Source organism: Morone saxatilis, unplaced genomic scaffold (genome assembly GCF_004916995.1).
Source record: "Morone saxatilis isolate NCDOM2014 unplaced genomic scaffold, NCSU_SB_2.0 Contig7, whole genome shotgun sequence".
NCBI classification, from domain to species: Eukaryota; Metazoa; Chordata; class Actinopteri; family Moronidae; genus Morone; species Morone saxatilis.
The window spans coordinates 14,302,277-14,327,084 of NW_023340246.1; the positions used below are offsets into that span (position 1 = coordinate 14,302,277).

The 24,808-nt window shown below is 37.7% G+C and overlaps 1 protein-coding gene across 3 annotated transcripts in view; it reads right to left on the bottom strand.

Annotated features, from left to right (window-relative positions):
• rngtt (RNA guanylyltransferase and 5'-phosphatase) overlaps window positions 1-24,808 on the bottom strand; it is a 77,884-nt gene that overhangs the window by 21,836 nt on the left and 31,240 nt on the right. For all 3 annotated transcript variants that reach the window (XM_035678576.1, XM_035678577.1, XM_035678578.1), the window contains exons 11-12: window positions 22,154-22,318; window positions 5,729-5,797 (exon numbers count right to left, since the gene is read on the bottom strand). In XM_035678576.1, coding sequence (XP_035534469.1) covers window positions 5,729-5,797; window positions 22,154-22,318 — 234 coding nt within the window. The remainder of the gene's footprint in view (window positions 1-5,728; window positions 5,798-22,153; window positions 22,319-24,808) is intronic.

Here is a 24,808-nt window from a genome sequence, read left to right on the forward strand (position 1 = left end):
TAACATTGACACTGTGTGTGTGTGTGTGTGTGTGTGTGTGTGTGTGTGTGTGTGTTTATGCAGGGTTTTGTTGTGAATGTGCAAAACTGTATCTTTCGTCTTGGAATAAACAAGGTTGAGGAATAAAGGGATGGGAAGATAAATGGTAAATCTTGAGGTAAATGGTCTGCAGTTATGACACATAGATACTCTGAAGAATAGCAAAACCCACATAAAATGATTATACTGATTCATGAACCACATAAAACACACAATAACCAATGATGTGACCTCCTAAACTCTTTCACAATATGATTCAAAAGCTTAAACTTCAATGGGTCCAAAATTGACATGAATCACACCTTCTGTACTGACTTGGATTTCTGTGTGCAGTTGAAATTATTAGAGTTTTTTTTTTTTTTAAGAGAAGAGAGAACAAAAATTCTTCTTTGTATTCTTCGTAAAAAAATGACCATCTGGGGTGCTGTCCCATAAGCAATTCTGCCATCTGTGGCAATGGTTTTGTTATAAATTCAAAATCTTTCTAATGTTCCCTAAACAAAGAAAACATATTCCAAGGACACCATGTGTTGGGTGAGATAACACACAGTGACTGTGGGCTGCTGCAGTTTCAACCTTTGTGCTAATATTAATGGACACAACCCCGCTGGGCTTAACCCCGAGACCACCCTAATCTCATTCACACAAGAGGAGATTAACAATGCACTGGTTGGTGTAGACATCGACAAAAATCAATGACTTTGGAAAACAATTGCAATGTGACACAGTGTTATTGGCCCCCTACAAACATTAATGGTTGGTAGTAGTGTCGGTGGTAAAGGAATTTAAACTCATTCTCAAGCTCAAACTGTTGCATTTACCATAAACTGCTGTGAATAGGCCTTTAGTAAAAGAGTAATGTGCTTGTAAACCGAAATCTTATCAAATATTTAGTTTGAGGGTGAAACTGGCCAAAGATCAGACATCTTGTGCTGAAGCAAAACCCTGTGTACTCTATGTTGTGTATTAGAGGGAATTTTACACTACAGCAATGATGCCATTTTTTCTCTCCTGATACTGATTCAATATCTTAACTCAGAGTATCTGTAGAGTACAGATCTGACAACAGTGCTATCTCTGTTGCAGGATACGTCTGTTTTTTCTCCTCACAAACCAAAGATGACCTGTTAAATTAATGTTACAGAACTCTTCCAAAGTGGGCTGATACATGCATACCTACCATACGTCTGACTTAAGTGCAGGTGGTCATTTCCTGGTTGGCAACACCCCCCCAAACAAGTGACAAACACCATCAAAACATCAAAGCTGAAGTCTCTCTAAGTGAATACTTGATAAATGTGGATACATGAAAACAATGAAACTATATTTCTTACTGAAGAGAGAAACACAATGGAGCTCTAAAATGCCCAAAAGAAGAACGTGTTTTCACATAAGATAAGATATCTCATTTTATTGATCCCCCTTAGGAGAAATTAAATAAAGAATAAAAAGAACATAAAGAACATCAAGTGTTCACTCTAGGAGCTGGCATTAAGAGCTCCTTCACAAACCAACACGATAGCTCCTATTGCTCAGCATCCTTCACAAATAATGGCTTATTTACATAGGTTAGCATATGGGGGAGATTTCAAACAAGAGCCACTGTGTCAATCAATAATCCAATGACAAGCTAAAAGGTCAAAAAAGTAAATGAATCTTAAAAAGTGCATTAATTCAGTAAACCACACATTGCCACTCTTCTTTTGTTTATATATATTCAAGATGCCCAAAGAACATCAAACGTGGATGGTGTGCAGATGACTGGCTTTTGGTGTGTGCTACAAACAAAAACGGATAAGGGGAAAAAAATGTTCTCAATCTGAAAATTGTATTCTTTTCCTTTTCAGAAATTGTATTACAGTGAATGTTCTTTCAAATATAAATAGAAATTTTAACTAAAAATGTGCCAAGTAGCAGCAATTCGCCTCGTCTCTCTTATCTGCCTCTAGCCAATGTGCCCAATTCTTCCTTGTAAATATTTAATAGCCTCTGGGAAAATACTTCTCTAGTTCAGATACAGTTGGAAGACGAGTTGTTAAAGATTACTTTTGTATCTTGCTATCATTTGTAAAGAGTCTCATAAAATGGTGATGCCATGGGCTATGAAGGAGGATGACGCAGTAACAGACATAAGCACAGAGCTACAAACAGCAGGCACAAGTCATTCGTATTTGCATTGTGAGAGGTACGGTGTGAGTGTTGTGTCTGTCTCCCTGTCATCACCTGGCCCGTGGTTGTCAAGAGTTGTTATTACAATATAAATTAGTCTCTGCTGCTGTATTTAAATACATGCAAAGACTGTTGTGATGAAACTCAGGTCACTGTCACAATACTGTTCCCACTTGCCAAGTAAGGTTAAATGCATCTAATTTAAACTAACCTAATTTAAGTAGTTAGTGGTAGTTTATTACAAAAATCCTTTGTTATACTGTGTCTGTAATGTTTAAGGATTTCTCTCTGGTTGTCTACTGCAGATTCATACAAAGCCCTCATAAACAAGCTGTTTAACTGTTTAATGAAGATGCTGCAATAGAAAAGTAAAGCCAGACAGTGTTGCATAATATTTTCTTTTGTACTTTCACATCAGATGGTCGACTATTTGCCTCATCATTTAGTCACATTAGACTTGCCAGCGTTTCCGACCCGGCCCATTTGTTTGAGTGCCTGTGCAGACAGGAACCAGCTGCTGACCTTTTAAGAGTTTGGAGAGATTTCCTTCTGCCAGATTCATGAAACTGCTGAAAAAAAAAAACCATCTTAATGAACAGTGATTTGATCACAGATTGACAAATCAGACTGAGCACGAACAGCTTTAATGGGACACATGGAAAATGTGTCTGTGGTGGTAATTTCTAAAATGAACTGTGTATCATACACAGCCTTGCAGTGCTGTGAAAGGACTTTTATCCAATTCAAAGGCGAGAATTATATAAGGGGGTGAAATAATGTACCGGCTGCCAATAAAAATTACTTGTCTGAATAATGACCTATCCATGCAATCAGTTCTCTTATTGAGGGAACATTTGCACACCCTGGCTGATTCTATTCCTGCTTGTTGACCAGCAATCATTTCAAAAGTGTAAAAAGCACCTGACAAAACAAATTACAAACCGTGGTAAACAATGTATTCTTAATCCATGATTGGGATGCGGATGATGCTGTTGCAATTTCCTCAGCCGGTTCGATAAATGTCACATACATCCTTAGATCCAGAGGGCCACAGAGCTTTCAACACCTTTTTTTCTAGTCAGGCTGCTCATGACCCATCAAATTCACTCAGGCTTCAGAGTACAAGATGACCCGAAATCAATGGCTGGCTGTGTCAAAAGCAGGAAGCCTGGTGCTCAAAATCAAAACCATTTTCTGGTCAGGATTGCGTATAATTTTGAAATTCAACAGTCTCCTAAAAATAAACTCTAAAGCATCTCTTGCATAATGTGCTGCTCAAAAAGAAACCAGTGATCATATGTTATATGTTATATTTACAATTAGTTTCTCTTCCCCCTAACATACTGTGCAATCTAATTTATTCTACAGTTCTATAAATTAGAAATCAACTGTGGAAGAAAACTAAATCTTATTAGCAATCCCCAAAAGAGAAATACGGTACACACGCATTTTTTTTTTGTTTTTTTTTTTTGCAAAAACCAAATATAAGAAAAACAAAGAGGAGATTATATTGAACAATCAAATAAAACAGGGAGGCAGAAACCGCAAACACCTGCAAGAATAAGATATTTCCGCTGCAATATTGATCAAGACAGTGACGCATCAATTAACCAGCCTCGGAGAGGCGTCTTGCTTGGAAATGCAGATCACCTCTGCTCATGTATTCGTGGAGAGAAAGTGCAGCTGTGTAAACCTGCCTCCTTCAAATTTCATTGCCAGCTCTCCTGAGAACCGTTGCTACCTGATGGCTATAGCCACAATTATACACTGTATGATAATTACTTCACAAATCACAGAGAAGAGCAAAAATTTAAAGTGCTTAATGACAAGTAGGAGAAACACAAAGACTATGCTATTTGGTTGAACCAGAACAACTAAGAATCCACTTTGCATCCAATCTATTAAATATAGAGTAAATATACATACAGCATTCAAGGTCATTCATGCTGAGTCTCATACCACTGACAAGTATTTTCATTATAACACAGTTAGTGTTAGTGTTATTAGTGATAATTGAGCAAGTCAAGCTACCAAGGTTTTTTATCTCTGTAATTTTGATGTAAATCTACATAATCGATATAAATTCAATGAATTATATATAGCTACTGTATCAGGAGAGGAACATAGCCTCCATATGGTACTCATTAAAGGGAAATCTTCATAATTAGAATTACACCTGCTTATTTCCTCCCATGGAAATTACCTACATTAAAAGGGTTTTTAGCAATCTTGGTAATCATCATTGATACTAGGGGAGTAGCTGGGAGAAAATGTAACTTTTCAAATCACCACAGCAACAAGGCAGAAAATCTCTGCATTGCTATCTGTGGATTATAATGTGCTTGAAGCCATACTGCAACATAAAATGTCAAAGCAGGTGTAAAAATACCTGATTTAACATCTGGGCTGTGGTCAAAGAAACAACAGGCTTGAAGTGCACCTTGCCTGAGCAGTTATATACCCTGCAGGTCATTTACCTTTGACTGAAGAGATATTCAACACATCCAGGGTCAAACAAAAGAGAAGCAGGTGTCCAGACACAAAATATTAACACCTGGCTATAATCCATGTTGGCTGTCCAGTTATTTGTTATGCTAATCTGATGGATTTAATCCAGCCAGAAACAATTTGCTGCTCTGGCTACCATTATGATATTCTCCCATGGCAGATAAATTAAAACCATTCATTTAAAGTTCAGTAATGTTCAAATGTTTATAATTTGGAAAGCATGTAATTGGATGTATTTATTTTTTGGTATATTATCCACTGTTGTTCTTTTCCTTGTAAAGTGCTTTTTAATTTCTGGTTTTGATAAGGTCTCCAATTATTATTTTAGAATTGTTTGAGGATTTAATTAAAAACATGACCTCCTTATGGCCTCAATTGTTATATGTTGTACATCAATCTATGAAAGACATGAGTCAAAAAATGTACTTTTGATGTACTTTTTAGATTTTAAAGACACAAAGTAAGTAGACAAGTAAAAAATAAAAAAAATTTAAAAAAAATCACAAAATATAGGTAACGACATAATTTAGATACAGATTGATACTGTAACTTGAATGTGCCAAAGCTGAGAATAATATGCAAATTCATATTCAGGACAGCTATATGTTACCCAGTAGAATATGGTCATTTGAGTCCATCACAGGAGAAGAAAAGAGGAGCAGTATTACTGTCACAGATAAAAGTGATTTTCTGCTGTTCTAACACCAAGTAAATAGGTACTTTAGCCAAGGCCGTTTCCGTCGTAACACAGACTGCCATGTGTCTGTTTTACTGTACAGCCTCTTACAGAGAGGCCTGTGTTTATGTGAATTCATGTAGGAGTGTGGTTTCCTTTACAATAACAGAGGGCAAGACTGATATAGAGTGACAAACGGCGGGTGGTAGTGACAAGCTGTCCAATTCTTATGTAGGAGCTTGGTGGAAGAAAAATTTGTGCCTGACAATCAAACCTGTGGCAACAGGGCTACAGCTTTGAAAAATGACAGACTGTCATACATAGATGGAGCCTTACCCCGCATGGCTGGAAGATAAGCCCGTCGACTTCGTGGCTGACCTGGGACGTGAAGCTGCCTTCCAGTAGCTGAAAACATAAAAAAAGAGAACAGTTTCAGTCAAGAAAAACTGATAAACAACAAGATAGGCAGCTGAAGGCTTTAGCTAGGAACACACGAAATGACATTGATTTATAAAGTCAACTACAGCTTTTAAGTCTGCCAACATTACCCAACCTTCTAAAAGTGAGCAAAATATTGAGTCTCAACATAACTGGAAGGCTTATGTTTGACAAATCCTGCAGTGTTACAAGCACCGAGTCAGATACTTGTTTCCATCCATCTTGCCCTGAGACTAAGCAATAATCTCTTTGATTGATAATGCATTACTCAGAGATCAATATCTGTAACTTGACAGCCCAGGTTTAGGACAAGAATAGCCACAAATCATTAAGTTCCTGATGAGTGGGAAGGGTTGATTTCATCTCTACCGTTAACACCAAACACCACAGCTGCTACTGAGAGGGAACCTACAGCACCATATTAGACGTGGGATGCCCAGGAGACGCAGCTGAGCTACTATACAATAAAAACACCTTTTCTACATAATAAAGCACCTCAGCTACCATGGCAATATAGCAAGGATATTAAAGGCACTAAAATAAAGCTGAATATACTTTATTTATACCAGTCCTTTCTTTTTTGACCCCTCTTTCAAATAACCCCTTCTCCTCCCCCGTTTATGACGGATTCTAAAATGGAAAACTAAAGTGTATTCGGTTAGTGGGGGACATGTACTTGTACTTATTATAACTTTGCCAGTTTCCAGCAATTAGTTGTAAAATACAATTCACCAAAAACTATTTTCAGAGTTATCTTCAAGTAAGAAATCTTGTTAAACAGCACCTGCTAACCCAATTGTCACCTCAGCCAACAAGAAAATATCAATCCTATATTTGTTTACTTTTTAGCAAATTGCAATCATTAAACATATGCCAAATTAGCAGTTCTTGTTGGATGTACAGACAACCATTACTGGATTACTTTGATCCTAAAGAAAATTTAGGATGGCAAGTTACAAGGAGCATTTTTTTGCTGTGACTTCTATGTGGATTTAAAGATTTATTCGACTACATTGGACAAAGTGATATCATCAGGAAGTGTTCAGATTTGACTGAACGGAGTACAAATTTTGACTCACTTGTACCTTTCACCTCGTGCTACATTTTGGCACAGCAACTGTGTAGGGCCGTGGGTTGGATTTTTTTTGGTTTGTTTTGCAGGTTTCCCACATTGTGAGTTCTCTTGCACTGAATCTTTTTTATAATGGAAAATGGAAGCATCCAGCTCCACCAACTGTGTGAGCAATAACCGACCTTCACTAACATATATATAGCATAAAGGCTGAACATTAGATAAAGGAAGCTCATATTCCAAACACAAAGCAGAGAAGCAAAATTGTACCAAGTCTAGAAATGTGTGCAGTAAAGTATGAACACTCTGAAGCTTTTGTGTGCTTAGACAAGAATGAGACAGTGTGATGATGCCAGCCAAGGTTAGCTGAGTGCTCCATCTTCAGTGATATTTGAAAATGGAAGGAACTGAAATGCAAAACCTTCAAATCAATGTTTTAGAAGTGAACATGAGATATGAAACTGCAGTGATAACTCAACCATGTTGACAAAAATAAAACTTTGCATAAAGTTTAGTTTGATGTTGTGTTCTTTGTGATGGATTACCAATCTGAGTTTATTTCCATACTGCACAGACATTAACGGAAACCTGCTGCAGCTTAGAAGGTGAGAAATCAATCTAAAAACGTATCATATGTCTTGGAGAATGTTAGGCTGTAATGTAATACCAAATGCCAAATCTAATATGATGATACAACTACGCACAGAAGAATCTGTATGCTTTTAAAAGGGTAGAGAGTTAACAGAGACTGCAAAATCACTGTTGATCATAGTCAAATTAAGGCTATGGCTAAAAAAAAACCCACTGCAATGGGAAATGTGTAACCTAAAGAGTCTTTCAGATCATTATTTTGATTGTTTTGGCAGCGTTGGGTTTTTACAGCTTGTGAAATCAATTAATGTGGGTTAAACAGAATATTTATGAACATCTTAAATAGAAATGAACACCTGTACAATGATCAATGTACAATGAAAAATATCTTTGACATGCTGTGGAATAATTTGCAGAAAATGAGGATGAGTCACTAGCAGCCACAGGAGCTTCATCATTATCTTGTGCTGTTATGTCAAAGGAGGTATTTTTTTGCAACCCTTTTGTGTGCAAACTTCATAAGTAACCTTTGCTATTCTGTATGTTCATGCAGAGGGTAAATATATTCAGGCAGACAGGAAATGGCCTTGGTCAATAAAATAGAAAGTGAATGCATTAGTGCACTGCAGTGGATATCAGGTATCATATCCAAGCCATCAAGATGAACTAAAGCTGTGCACGTAAACTAAAGCAATGCATTTTAGCCATACAGGAAGGTACTGAAAGGAATAACGATATTGTGCTTAGAGTGGTCATTTATAAAATGCTATAAGTTGTCTCCTGTCTGACGACAGACTGATAGACATTAAAATGAAATTATTACATTTTAATCAACAATGCCTGCGTCTCTCCACTGAGCTCTGCTATTTCAATCAGCAGGGATGGACATTGTGAGTGCCTGTTGACAAGGCGATAGCGAAGGGTTCAGTAAATATGGAGACTGTAAACAATCATCAGAGCCAAAACACATTCACTATGCAGGAGATGACAGATTGTTGTCATCTGCCCTAGTGCTGCTTGGAGACAAACCAAAGTATAACCTCAATCACAAATACAAGAAAGTGTGTAATATAACATAACTACAAGGCGGGTAAAAACATTTTATACACAGCAGGCTTGGAAAAGGCAGACTCTCTCCTATGAAAGAAAGATGTCTTTGACCCATGAATTTGTTCAGTATTAGACCAAATTGGTCTGTCCCAGATGGTCAGTGGATAGCGATCCATAATGACACATTTAGTCTCAAAAAATATCTTTGAAATGAGCAGATACCACTGTATAATACACCAAATACCATTTGCTGCATTTTCCAACATAGGTATGAGAAATGTTAGTCTCTTCATTAATCCACACAAATCTAATGTTTTGTCTAGCGCTATTTTTTCTCTTTTTTGTAGGGCGGAATCTTGAGTGACAAGTGACATGCTTCATGTATGTCATGATTTATTTGATAAGTCTGTTTACATTGCATTTTTCGAATTGGAAAAGTACATAAATACAGGTGGACAGAAACGCACTTTGTATAATCATGAATTGTTTTCTCACTTCTTGCACAGATGTTCTGCTCTCACTTCGGCTATCTATAGCAAAAAGAAGCTGTAGCTTTTGTGACACCGTTGCCAAGTCAGACCACAGTTCTCCAGCTGCAGAGGTTTTAGTAGAGAAAAATACCTTCTGTGTCTGTTATATTTATACCACTGGATGATTTCACAATTCCACAAAATACTTTGATGCAAAACATCCCTATTTCTCAAAAGATGTCTTTCAGGGAAGTAAGTAAAGTCATCAGCCCTTAAAGGAGTGCTGCATACATTTATCTAAAGCGACAGAAAAGTGTTCAGTCTCTGCTGTATCTGCAAAGAAAGCAGAGCAACATCAGTGCTCTCCAGAATGATGAATGAGTCACAGCAGATCACACAACGCTTGACAATCATGCTGACATGGAGAAGGCAGATAGCCAGACTAAAAAGAACGGGTGCTTTTATGAGGGAACGGCATGTAGGCGGTAAGATCTGGGAGTTCCATTTCAGTTCTCTTGCCATCTTAGCACACCCACCCACCACCTCCGTCGAGCACAGTGAACCTTGGATGGAGCGATGAGCAGAAAGAAGACTTCCACTCACACATCCTCCTACAGTAAGGAAGTTCCTTGGAGCGTTAATGCAGAGAAGGGGCAGCGACCCTCCTTTCATGGTAAACCTTTTTAGAAAGGAAACAGAAAGTTGTGCCCGGTACAGTAGAGTTGTGTAGGTGGTGGTGAACAGCACAGCCCCATTAAGAGATCAAGCTTTCAATTCAGACCTCCAGGGCAGAGACGGGACAACGGAAGCGCTTGGGGAGTCTTTCCCAGAGAGAGTGAATGTCAGCGTGATGGAAGTTTAGAAGATGGAAGAAGACTGTTTTCCTCTCGAGCGTTTTATGTTTGGGCTCATTTCACAAAAGGACATAATGATGAATGATATCTAGTTTGGTGTTTGCACGAAAATTACATTAAGTATTTGGTTCATCTTCACTCTTATGTATATAGTTTTATTAGGTAACTGGCAGAAAAGTCACTTACCATCAATTCAAGTCTCTTAATCTTATCTCACAGAATAATAGATCATAAACAGTAAAATGAAGATATGCAAGTAAAATGTCATAAAAAGAAACATTTAATAAAACCACACACTCAACCAATGTTCAGAGTAGTTGAGTAATGCCACTCATGGTTTATGACAAACACTTAAAGCACCTTTCATTCAAAAATAACTGTAACCATCAACCTTTTGTTGATCCGGCAACAAAGCAAAAGTGGTAACAACCACACAGTTTAGGAAATTAAGTCATATCAAGGGCTGCATCTAATGAGTATTTTCGTTTGGTCTGTAACATTTCAAAACCATTTCTTGAGAACTACCACCATCATTTTCCAGACCTCTTCAAATGTCTTGCTTTGTCAGACCAACACAACAGATATTCAGTTTAAAACAATTATAAACAGATTATAGCCGCCAATTTTCACATCTACGGAGCTGGAACCAGAGAATATTTTGCACCTTTCCTCAAAAAATTAAGCAATTTTATTATTGAAAATGTTTGCAGATTAATTTTTCCTATGATCAACTAATCGACTGATCGTTTCAACTCTAGACAGATCTCTAACATTAAACTAGGAAATGCCCCCCACAGATTTCATCACTTTAAAGTTAAAAAATTCTTGAGAGCGAAACATTGACAAATATATGAGCATCGGAAATTTATTAAGGCCTACAGGCGATTGCTTAAATAGATTTTTGCAGACCTTGTTTTCTAAAGTCAGTTTGTCTTTCAAGGCTATTCTACTGGATTTGTGTTTCTAAAGATTAATAGAAAATTTCAAACTGTGTTTTTATGTTTTACAGCAACGAAGCATCTCAGGTGGGCAAATTATACTTTTGACCTTGAGTTTGAATGACCATTTCCTGGTGTGGTTTAGAATAACAGATTGTATGGGCTGGACTTCAATTGCTCAACTGGAATACAAAATAAGCAGAAACGAGTGGAATGCAGAATAGGATTTTCGACATGCCATCCATATAGCTAAGTCGAAGGTGACAGCAAACCAAGAGGCAGCAAAGGTACAGAAGAACCCCAATAATCTCCTTATTTAACAATGTACAATTAAGAAAATCAAACAAATGAATGTCACCGCCATAACAGGTATAAGTATTGAAAATACAGCAATATGCAAAAATATCCCCCTGTGAGTGAAGAATCCATTTCTGTAGAACAACTGCTGATAGACTGATTGGATTTTTCAAGTTGACTACAGTAGACCGAAAAGTTATACCATAAAGGACAAATGTGATTAATAAAACTCAATTGTAATCGGAGGTTTTATACTTTAAACATTAAATAACTGAGTAAAAGACTTGCAGAAAATACAGAGTAAAGGCCTGAAATTGGGTTTCTGAAAGTAATAAGCAATACATGCAGTGGAGAGATGTGGATGATTTATGAAGCAGATTCAACAATTGGAAATCACGTATATAAAATATTTCAACACCTTATGGTCTATTAATATGCAAGCCGAGAGAATATGGCATGCTCTAATTAACAAAGCAATGCTGTTGCTAATTTTCTGTGCAATATCACCAGCTTTTCCTCAGCACACCTGGACGGATATGCACTTTCCATTCCTGAAGCTTTTGTATTTTCCTGCTGTCTGCTCATCCTCATTGCTCTGAGGAGGTTTAGGTGCGGGGGCTGAATCAAAGGGGGAGAGGATGGATTGATATTCCAGTCAGACCACAGGGTTGTTGCTGGAGGCTCCTTTCAAGCCTAATGTGAATAGGCCTCTGAAGCCAGTGTGCAGTGCCCTATTAAACGAAAACCCCACATCAGAGTGTGCAGCCAGGGCTGCTAAACCACTGGCTGGCCTCGAGTCAAACAAGGTTATGCAGCTTGGAGAAGTTAAATGTCTTCGAACGTCTTATCTTTTAATGGAAGCTAGTCGTTTCATAAAAAAAACATGATCAAGATTACATTTTATACATTAATTTGCAGTGACAGGGAAAAGATCAACAGAGACATGGAAACTTTGAGGATTAAACCAATAAGGGATGGCATGAGACTAAAATGGGCAAGGATGATGTGAAATATCAGGCACAGCATGAAATTGAATTCTGGTATAAAAGAACCTGTGGTGAACTGGACAGGTGTCTTGATGAGTGGCTAGAATTAACTGTCACTTCCTACCCTGAAATTAACAAGTTATTGCATGATGACAAAGACTTGAAGCCTCAAGAAATCATTGTACCGAAATTCATAATCTGGGCGGACACCCAGGGGCACAGCGGGAGTTTACATGTCTATTTTTAATTATGTCATTACTAGTTCAGTTTCAGGATTATTCATTTCTATATCCTTTTGTCACACTCAAGTATCAAAGAACTTTATACAATGAACCCACCTAAATTCCAATATTCGACTTACTAATTATTCTAGAACTGTCCCCAACTAAAGATATTCCTAGTCAACTAGTAGTTCAAGCCACAGTTGACTAGTCTTTGAACGTTTATTTCAATTTGATTATATATTTTAACAGCTGCCTGTTAAATGATAATGGAAAAGCAATAATGATTCTGAATGTGTCAGAACAACCAGCAAGGAGACTGAACATTTAGTTAATTCATTTCAGCACAGTATAACATCACACACGTCTACTTGTTCAAACAGGGAATAAATAACTAACACCTTCACAAAAACAATTACTCATGGACTTATTGAAACAGTGGATGATTAGATGTGCAACGTTACTTACAAATCAACTTGTTACAAACTCACTCCTCTCTTTGTTTTATGCCTCTCCTGTCCCTGTCTGAACCTGCCGTGTCTAGACCTGGCTGTAAATCACCTGGCCTTCGGCGGTGTCAGAGGCTGTGTTCGGTCCCATGGCCGTGGTCACTGCAAGGCTGCTGAGCCCAGTTCAGCTGCCTGCTCGCCTGACTCTGCCGCTCATTCTGGCCCTGCTCTCCGGAAGTCCAAAGCTCCTATGCTACTGGTGTAAACAAATCTACTTTGTCAACTACAAACATTTCATTCATAAAATCTTTTTCCCAAATAGTTGTCTGCCTGAATTAACTGTGGCGAACTATGGCAAGTATGGAAGATAAACCTGCCACTATTGAGTATGTAAATGAGATAAATCTACAGATCATTTTCTCAATTAATCAGTTAATCGTTAGTTTCCAGAGCCCAAGTTGACGCCTTAAAAAGTCTTGTTTTGTCCAACAGTCAAAATCCTAAAGATACTCAATTTACTATTACAGAGGACTAAGAAAACAAGCAAATATTTTCTTATAAAAAAAAAATGACTTACATGATTAATCTTTTATTAAAACAGTTGCTGATTAATTTTCGAATTTTATCAATTGAATAATTAATTTAGCTTTAATGGTTAGATTTTTTCTGATAATACATAGACAGTGACATCATGTAGTAATTGATACTTGTATACTTTTGGTAAGGGATTTTTAAATCACATGTTTACACACTTGTATGTCACTTATGTGAAACACATACTGTGATAATGGGTTACTACAAGCAAATAAAACTTTGATCTACCATCAGAGACAGAGCAGTAAAACTGACAACAACATAAGCAATGCCAAACAGATAATCCATACAAGATCAAGTTATGTTGCAGAGATGGGATTTTAGCCTGTGCAAGTCTGTGCTGAAGCCTCACCACTGCCAGTTAAACACATCACCGGACCATCTCCAGAAGAAAAAAGATAAACCATCAACCACAAACGCACAGCGGTGCCGAGAACAGCCCACACACTCAGACACATTCATACAGACAGCAGACAGCCAGTCAGTGTGAAGAGGCAACAACCAGGAGGCAGCCCTTCACTGGGCTCCACCAGCATGCGGCTGTATCTGTGCTGTCTAAGCTACTAAGACCCTCTGCACTAAGGTGGATCGAGATGGGGTTGGCTGGATGTCAGAGAGAAAAGAACATTTGACTTTGGTTTTTGAAGGTGTACAAAAGAATTTGCTTCCTTAGTTGCAGAAGGGAGATGGAGCCAACTAACTGAGATTCAGCTGTGGTTGAAGCCAATGATACTACGATCAGCCATAACATTATGACCATCTGGGCACCCCGATTGGTCTGTGGCTACGCAGCCTCATACGCAACAAACTGTGATGCACTGTGTGTCAGTAGCTCATCTGTTGGATCAGGTCAGCCAATATGTTCGAACAAAACCCACCAACTGCTCATAATGTTATGGCTGAAAATCATAACAGCCTTATACAAGAAAAGTATATATTTAAGCTTAGGGCTGCAACTATAATTTTCGTACTGGTACTGATGAATTGGTTAATCTTCTACAATTTCAAAGGTAATAACTTCCAGTTGTCTAACATTAATACACAACAATAATTAACATTCCAAAACTCTAAAAAATATAGTTTAGTATCACATCAGATTAAGAAAAGAAGCAAATCCTTACATCTAGGAGGCTTGAACTGGGGAAAGTTGGGTATTTTTAATTAATAACTTTAATTATTAGTTGATGCATCAAGCCAGTTAACTTTCTGTTGATCAATTTATCAATGGCTTACTTTTCCTTCCCTGCCTTATATGTGTAAAAAAAAAAAATCCATGTGTTTGTCCACCATCAGAATATAAGATAGTTATCCTTGGTTGCTAAGTTCTACTTTTCGAGTGGAATAAAAACTTAACAGCACAATGTGTCCTGCTAAATATTAAATTTTGTCAAGGGACAGACGACTTAAATGCTTGAAAGCCAATGCTTTGGAGCTCATAGAAAAAGGGTGAAAAAACATATTTGAAGGATATACAGCGTGACACTTTACAGTCTGTAGGGCAGCACAGAAGTTGATGGCATGTGTCCTGGTAATTTCAGCCAACCGCTGCCATGGGAAATTCACACTTAAGCTTTAGGCTTAGAAGCTATTCCCACAGAAAGAGTTTTATCCTCTACTGTAATATTGAAAAATACACACAATAGCTTCAGTATAATTGTAACTCATATGTCCTTACAAAAAAAGTGAAGAGAAGTTCAGTTTGACTGAAAATGTAAAATAAAAAATAAGCATAAATAAATAAAAATAAAAGAAGCATTCTAGGAATAATTGATGTGGATTTGTATTGTTATAGCACCAGCTGTGCTGTTATCTCAGAGGGACTCATTGTTGACAGAGATGGAGGGCAAGGATGTCATGACATTACCATGGGTCAAACAGAAAAGGCAGACATCACTCACACAGACTAAAGGCATAGTAGGTGGTGAAAGGCAGAATAAACACAAAACTCATAAGAAAATCTGAAGGAAGTCACCTGTTGAACTCACCCAGAGGACGCATGGCCCTTTCCTTGCCTGGAAGGCACAAAGAGAGCAGGCAAGCAGAACAAATAAAATGAGCCGCTACACTACATACTGCCACAAATTCATCTGCTCTCTCTCTCCAGTGATTCAGACCTTTACTGTATAGATGCGCTGTGCACCATCAGATGTTGCATAATGTCTTGGAGGCTTTGAAGAAAACTAAAAACTTTCAAAGCAACTGAAGTAAACAAACATTAGTCATCGAACCCATGTCGTGTGTTCTTCCAAGCAGCATAAGCCCTTATACAACAGTAAACATGTTTCCCTCTGTGAGTGGGTGCAGCAGCAGCAGAGAAAGAGAGGATGCAGGTGATAAAGTGCATCTTGTTCTTGAACCTAACCATGGGGGATGGCTGTATTACAAAGGTCAGAAGTGCAGGCTGATGAATGCTTTATTGCAATGCATTTCATAAACTGAGTAAGACACACAGTTGAGCTGGGAAATATCAACTGTCTATGTTCCCTAGCCAAAGGGCTCCCACATTTTTGCTGTTAATTAGAATAAATAAAATACTGTAGGTTTGCAGGTGAATATGGCAGATTTTACTTCATTAGCACTGCCATTATCCTCCAAAGGAGTTATAACAATATTGACGGACAGAAGTGACAGAAACACAGACAGAGGAAATTCTAAGCACGTTATAGTCTGAATTTGTATTTGAGCTGAGGCTGTAGGCATAGAATCGCCACAAGATAACTCAGATATAAAGCTCAGATTCAGCACAATACTAAAGCTTGGCCCTTACCTGTTAAAGCCCACATATAAGGTAGACAAAGACAATGGAGACCCTGGGTCTTACTTTTCCATCTCCAACAGCTGGAGAGTAGATAGCTGACAGAGGTGTTCGGTTAGTGAGCAACAAGGAACCTGCAGACTGACAGGACAGCAGTCGGCTAATGAGACATGCTGTTGAGGAGCAGTTACTTTTTTTATCCAGACAGGCCACTACAACCCTGCTCTAAAAGGAGAAGCAAGACTCTCACTCATTGATCTGGGTATAACGACAAGAAAGGGACATTTACATAGAGTCAAGGACTGTTAATGACGACTGAGTCTCCTGGAAAAGAAGGTGAGTCAGGAGAGGATAAAGAGTCTTGTCATTGTAGTTATGTGGTTGGCTGCAGTTACTGAATACACTATCTGGAATCAACACGCAGGACTTCTACGCAAACGGAGGTGACGGAGAACCTTTCTATAGTCCGAGATATAGTGCACACTGAGATTTCATCTAGACTCTCCACTCAAAATGTTAACTATTTGATCCTGGATTGCATTTGCAGTGACCTGTCCAAACACACCCAGTTACACCTTATCTATAAACGTAAACATGGCGAGAGCTAAACCTGGCTTCGCAGAGATAGGGTATTAGTATAATTTCAAATATAAATGTGTACTGTTTGTCTTTGGAATCAATTCTAAATACATGTATATACAGCAGATAACTAATTAAAGGAATATCTTAACTCATTTGAAGATGTACTGGTGTTAGGTTAAACTAATTTAACCACTAATTCTGCAATCACTGGACTGCTTATCATGTGCAGGCCAGACAACGAGTTTCACCACGGGCGGGGCTCAGCTACAGCTCGGAAAAGGCACAGACAGCGGTGGAAAGCCGACACAACCGCAGTCACCACACTGATGCAAGTGCAGCAAAAGCCCCATGGACAAAAAGCCAATGACAGTAATTTATTCATGTAATCCATGCAAAAGCTGTACAGACAAGAAAAAAAACCTTAACAGAATACAGTTCATTCAGGCATCTCAGCTGCATCCAGGGGGTGCAGAGAGGGCTGTTATTAACTAATTAGTTATTATTATTATTTTTTTTAAATGAAGAAAGCTTTAATGCAGGCTTGTTTTTTAATGCATTGCAGAGTTATCCAATTGTCAAAAATATAAACTGGACTGATTTGAATAACTTTGATGTACCTGAAGTGTGCACTGCATAACTACATTATCTAGGAAAGTCCAAGTATCCGATTGGGACTCGGTATCAGCAGATACTCAATATTCGGATCGGATCAGATCAGGGGCAAAACAAAACCTTAAAGTATTAACAAAGGTAAATACAATACAAAAACACAAGAGCTAACAAATTATGTTGAAAACAAGCAACAGGCAAGTATGACATATCACATATCACTTAAAGATTTTACTGCTGTGGGCGCAGAAGGAGTATCTTGGCATGCTTAACCAGACACTTTTTAGACTGTTAAAAAATACCAAACAGGGGATGAACCTTCAAACTTTAGTATAATCTAAAACTCTCCTTCAGTTTTATTCCGTCCAAATCAATCAGGAGTCAAACCAATTACAGAAGCAGCATTTTTAATAAATGTGTTAATCCTGCTGCTATTGCTGGCAGTAATGCTGTTACCGAAACATAACAAAATAAAACAAGGAACTGGATAAGAAGCTCTGACTGAAACCATAAATTAGTTTTTATAATTTTATTGTAACAAGGCCGTGGGACGCAATCAAGACCAAATTTTGTACTTTTGTAATGATCTTGAGAGAAAACGGCAGCTGCTCTCAGCGCAACTTTAACAACAGCCAATCAAACGAAACAGGCACTTCAATGTGTATCAGCAATCTCTATAGAAAATATCTTCAACTCCACTATTTACCTTCTTAAGGAAGTCAGTTCTTTTGGCTATTTTGTATTCAGTACATACGCTAAACCTTCACCCGCTGTGATTAGGCTCGAGCTCCATGAAAAGACTTCAATCTTCCAAAAGAATCTAGATAACTACTTTTTAGGTCTCTATCCAAATTCAATCTCTGTTCAGAAAAAGGTAAGATGAGATCTACTCTCAGGTAAGAAACTCATTCTTTCACCTGAAGTCGTTCTCTTGTCAGTTCACCACTGCTTGGACTCCTGGGAGGAGATGCGCAATGGCCCGGGGTGAACTGGAGATACAAGTCTCATTATGGGAAACTTTATTCAGCATTGGCCTAATTTGCTGATAGGTATGATAAATGAGCAAGGGATATTAGATATTCTGCGAAGGGCAAAGACAAATTAACACAATCTAATCTCCCTTTGTAAGTTTTCCATTCCCAAATTGTGACTTTATTAAATCTGGATAGAGCACGAGTCACATTTAATTACTGAATGCTCTGCAAATCAAACAAGGTATACCTCAGCAAATGTTTCATTTTCAAGAACTGAGATACTATGGCATATTTCCGTAAAGAATGACTCACAATTAACTGATGTGTAAATTGTTTCTGATAAATGCTCTGCCGTTTAGTTAATTAATTAATTAATTTACTAATCATTGCAACTCTAGATGTAATGGCATTGTGAGTGCAGGTGAACAAACCTGATTTTAAGGGCCAGTGTGTAAGAGTTAGGAGGCTTTATTGGCAGAAATTGAATATGCATAGGTCAGTTTTCAATAGTGTATAATCAACTGAATTAGGAATTGTTATGTTTTTTGTTACCCTAGAAGGTCGCCTTACATGGAGTCTGCCATGTTCAACTGCCATGTTTCTACAGTAGCCCAGAAGGGACAAACACTGGCTATAAATAGGGGGATGTTTTTTGTGTGTTTTCCGGCCACCATAGTTTCTCTTTCATGAGATCTGCAACTACACCGCTAGCTGCTACTAAATCCTACACACTGGACCTTAAATAAAACTCAAAACATTTTCAATGAGTTTCAACACTAAGGAGTTGTAACTTTTGGGATTTATCTTCATGGTCAAACTATGTTACAAAGAGTTGAGCTTTGCATATCCTGGACTGAAAAAAAAAGAAACATTAAAAACAAGTTTGAGTTGGATGAGTTTTTTGACTTTTTAAGCCCAATCTCTATGGAAATTGCAGAAATCATCACAAGTTTTCGGTAGCCCCCAAACTGTAACATTCATTTCTATAATCCCAGGAGGAATATGAATTTGTACCTCATAAACGGATTCTCTATGGAAATTTTGCTGCCTTCAGCGAGCAAGAAAATGACCAGAAGTCCCAGTCTTGACTTGAGTTCTAATTCCTTGAAAGAAATATATTGATCGCCGCCAAACGCACTGTTGGGTCAATTTATCAGGCTCCATTACCTATCATTTCTCTATGTACTGTGAATGCTAACAATATAATGGTGTGTAGCATCAGCAAGCCCCAAACCATATCAGAAGTACTCTACAAGTGCACTACATTGAGAAAACAAACAATTTCCTTGTTGGCACACATTAGTAAATTGATACAGGAGATTATTTGCCAGTCAGTATATCAGTATAAATCCTTCAACATTTTATAGGTTAAAGTCTAGACTGAAAATTGATTGATTTCAAATACACGGTGGACAAAGACACATAAAAAAAGTGGAAAAAAGGTTGAATAGTTGGTACAGACAGTGCAACAGTGTATTGTGAAATACAATACACATTGATATATGCATTTCCCTTTTAGGTATTCATTTACTGTAAGCAGGAAAACATTTCAGTTCTTAAAGACAACCGTACCATATTCACCGTACATTTTTCATTTAATTATGACAGTACCGGTAAATGCACAGCTAAAAACAACGTGCATTGTATTTCTTTGATGTGTTTTTATTTAGGAATTTTCTGCAGGTACTGTAAGTAGAAAGAGTATGTAAGTAAGTAAAGGGCCTAACAAATCCAACTAAGTAAAGAAGAATACTACAAAGATAAAGCATGTATTATTGCAACCTAGGCACAAAACTAAAGATGCAATTCTCTGCAGAACAGACACCATCAACTGAGTTATGAAGCCATAAAATCCAAACTTATTTTCTACTCAAACTATATTTTGTCAGCCAAGTCTATTCAACCTACACAAGAGGGAAATTCCCAAAATATATTATCTGGTTGTCCCAATGTATAATTTCTGTAATACAAAAAGGGGCCTTTGTAAGATAATTGGACAAGTGGAGGAAGCATGGAGAATAAATGGTCCCAATCGGTGGGAAATGGCAGCATGAATGTGTAAGTGTCTGAGATGAAAAACAGCAGCCTAGCAACAGACAAAAGCTATCATACAACTCTGGCCCGTGACTGAAATATCCCTAAAAGAAATTTCTGGTTGATATGCCATGAAGTGCAGGGTTGTGCAGCTATGAATTAATGAGCCAGATTCCAGTTTCCCTCTTTTAATGTCCCATTCAACAGTGATATGACTGTATGAGGAGCAGATGGCCATTGCACAGCACAATAGAGCAGTCAGAAACCAGACATAGTTATAGTGACTTCATTTCTAGAGTATCTTCAGCAACATGCCCCCCAAAGGGTGAGAGGCAGTCCATCAAAAGGGTTCTTAGAGGAGTAGATAGCATCGGGTTAGACGAGAGGTAAGCCAACTATTCATACTAAGAATTTTTAAGGATAAAAACACCAAGATATCAATGTTGGCAGAGAAAGACATGGGACCACAACACAATAGATGTGTAAAACTTCACCCCCTCCGTATACTTTGATCATCTGTGAATGTGCAGAGCCAAGATTTCCCACTGATCTTGGCTCGAGTGAAACATCAAATTAATCGTGCTCTGACCTCCTACAGACCTGCTATTAGGGCACAAGTGCAGGCCTTTGAGGAGAGCTTAACAGCTATTCAGAGGATAAAAGCCTTGTTGTCCTCAGCCTGTGAACAGCACAGTATTTTAACCTGAGGCGTGACCATTTATTTGTTATATGACCAAAACAGCAAAGAAAAAGAGACTGAATTATCATGCATTTTAGTTATTGTCTGTATTATTGAGCAAAGGTTACAGGCAATGCCAGGTCCTAGGAAACATCTAACAACATCCATTAAAGCATGTCCTTTCCCCTACTTATCCGTTCATCATGATAATGACATACATCACTAATGTAAGGATTTATTCCTACTCGTCGCGTATTAACAAAGATAGAGACAAATACGTAGGAAGAGGCAATCATAAGCCTAATACATATGGAGGTGCTAGTAGCATGAGATGAGCTCCATGGACAAAGCTAAGGCCATGTTTAATCAATCAATGCAAACAGCACTAATTACCCACATAGCAGTGACATTTATTTATTAATTTTTACATCCCCAAAAGGCATCTGGAAGGACGTGATCTTAAGTCCCACCACAATAGCTAATACATAGAGAATGTATGGACCAACGCCAATAGCACATCCAGTATATCTTTGCAAGAGCAAAGAATTGATCTACTACAATAAGATGGGCTCCCCATTCCCTCTACTGAATCTGAGGTTTAGCACATGGCAGAAGCCAGCTTCCAGGACCGTGGCAGAAGTTAATACCCAGAGGTTTCGAGACCCAGTTTTCAGAGGCAAGGGTCAGAATGTCAACACCCCTGCTTCTTCCTGCCACCTAAAAAGAGACACACAATGTGCTGAGGCCGAGCATAATCGGTCCAAGTGGGTGCAGGACCAGTCGCTCACCTGCCACAGGCCTCACCCCCTGAGGGGACCCTTTTCCCTGTTCTTTTCCTATTCAAAATCGAAATTGTGCCTTACATAACACAGTGGTACATAGATGACTTTCAGTTCACTGAAAGACATCACTTTTGCTTTGGCTCCCAACCCAGAGCCAATTTGCCTTTAAAGACGCTACAAAGAACCGTTGCTCTGGAAAGTACAACTTTGAGGGAGGTAACCGGGACAGTCACAAATTTGTATTTGTAGATACGAAATGAGAGAATGTTGTATATCTTTGTGTGAAAGTAGGAATGGGTTTTGGCTGGGTTCAATCTGTGAAAGAAATGTGAAAGCAATGTGAAAAATAGGCTGGAAAGTGAAAAGGATGCCTTTGTTGACTTTACCTTGCGTGCTGCGTGAATGTCAAAGAAGGGCTTATTTCGGACACTGAAGGGCTCCTTGGTTTTGTCAATCTGTCCAGTCTTCATCTTTTCCATCCGGGGAGAGATGATCTCCTTTTCTATGCATAACAGCCGGATATTGAAGTCACACTGGCCAACAGGCTGTCCCTGAAACACAAAAAAACAAACAGTTATCTCAATGTAACCTAGGAATGAACTCATCTAGACACACATATGACAATTATGTGTACACTTTACTGTAAAAATAAATCATTGTTATCAATATGAATACAATTAATAAACCAAACTAATACAGAATAGTCTTTATTTAGTCTGAACCGCGCATCTAATGTACATACTAAAATAAATCTCATTTGGAAAAATATTTTACACATATGGTAACACTGTTAAACTTGCTGTGAGGTAGAGGGATAACACAAGATAGAGATTTTCAAAAGTGGACAATACCGCTACACCACTGTCACACAAACTCACTCTGATATACACTTTATGCAACTTTTTGTTGGAATTGCTTCTACAGCCTGTAATGTGAGAACATGGTGAAGAGCCATACAGAGACTACTAGAGATGAAATGATTAGATGATCAACATAAAATGAAAAACATGGAAACAATTTTCACATTTTTAAGTTTTAAAAAAGCCCCAAACTATCTGGTTTTAGCTACTCAAATGTACATTTTCCTATTTTTGCCCTCTATTATACTAAACTGAATATCTTTGGGTTTTGATTAAGATAAGTGAATATGTCAAGTTGGGCTTTGGGAAACTAATGGCATTTACTATTCTGTGGCATTTTATGGACCAAACAATTAATTGATAGGTCAAACAAATAAACAACATATGATACAATGAGTAAATAATTAAAATAACCATTAGTTGCAGCTCTAATTAGCAGGCAGAAAATTAGTATCGTATAAGTATATTCATACAGTTATTTTTTTTATCTCCATTACAGGTGAGCTGTGTGCAGGCTCATACAGTTAGCCCTGGACAAGACCTTGACTTCCGCTGAGCTCATGGGAATATCAACAGTACACAGTACAGTGGAATCAGTTTTTTCTTTGTCACTATGACAACAGCTTCTTTCCATCCCTGGGCAGCCACACACACTTGTTCTAAACAGATAAGCACAGCGACCTGAGCCATCACTGCCTCTCAAAAACAGACAGGGCCACTAAGGCAGAGCAAAGGTGCCCACAATCCCATCTGGCGGACCATTGTGACTGTGCTAGAAAGAAATACAATACTTGAGTTTCTGCCCCGGGTTATTAATAAAGAAGCCTGGGTGGAAAATAACAGCAAAGTAACAAATTAAAAAAACATGGCCGTATGACCACTTTAAAAGTGTTAAATGGAGGCAGAGGAGTTGTGGTGAAAGCGCCCCGGTGCCAATTGACAGTCACCGCCACGTATCTCCGATGCTCAATTAACAAAAGTGATTAAAAATAATGACTCACATTTATCGGCACAAAAAAAAGAAGAAGTAAATGATAAGTGAGATTTGAAAAACTGCCAGTTGGACATGGACTAAATACATGACAACAATTTGACATTTTATATTTCGCACAAGTTATCAGAGAGAGAAAAGACGGAGCTCAAACTCAGCAAACAAGCTGCCATTTCATTTTTTTGCCAAGAGAAGGAAAAAAAAAGAATAAGAGGCAAAAATTATCTACGTCTCCTAGCTATGATGAGTGGAAATTAAAAATGCCTTCCATACACCTGAAATCATTTTTCACTTTTCTATCTCTCAAAGTACATTTTCTTGATGAAACTTTTTAAAAACTTTGTAAAACAGAGAGCCAATGAACATTGTCAAAGAACTTACTCTTTTCCAACCCTTGGTTTTGTTTGCAAGAGGTAAACTTAATTGTTTGTTGAGTAGTAAAAAAATATTTATGGAAAGATTATTCCTCAGGCTATGGGAGGCTTTCCTCAGGGATCAATCTAAGGGCCCTTATTTTTTCTTGTTTATGTAAATTATCTCGACGTAATGAAACATTTATATTTTGGTAGCTTGTTTTTTTTAGGTAATAATTAGCTACAATTTCATCAAATCAGCAGACTCTTTTATTATTATATTATGTCCCCCTACATATTAAACTATATTTTAACAGTTGTGTTAGCTGTATATAGTTTTGCATATAATGTTCAGAGTAAAATGATAAATATCATATAAACAATTATTATTATTATTATTATTATTATTATTATTATTATATTATTCTGCCAATTATTTTCTTTTTATTAATCGTTATGTCTTTAAACTGACTAACTAACCCTAACCTGAAACTAACCCTAGAATATAGTGAAAAATGTTTCTTATAATTTCCCTCAGACCAAGGTGACTTTTTCAGATGTCGATAAATGGTACAAAACCCCAAGATATTCAGTTTACTGTCACAGAAGTAAAGAATCAAATCCTCAGATATGAGAAGCTGTAACCAGCAAATGTGACTAAAATGATTAAATTAAGTAACGCATATTGTCAGATTCATTTTCTGCTGATCGCCTAATTCAGTCGACTAACCAAACCAGACAAACCTTTAGCTTTCGTTGCAAATTCCAACATTCCTCTGTCTAATTTTAGTGATTTGACATGCGTGCGTTGTTTTTACCCTTTAAAAACCTCGCTCA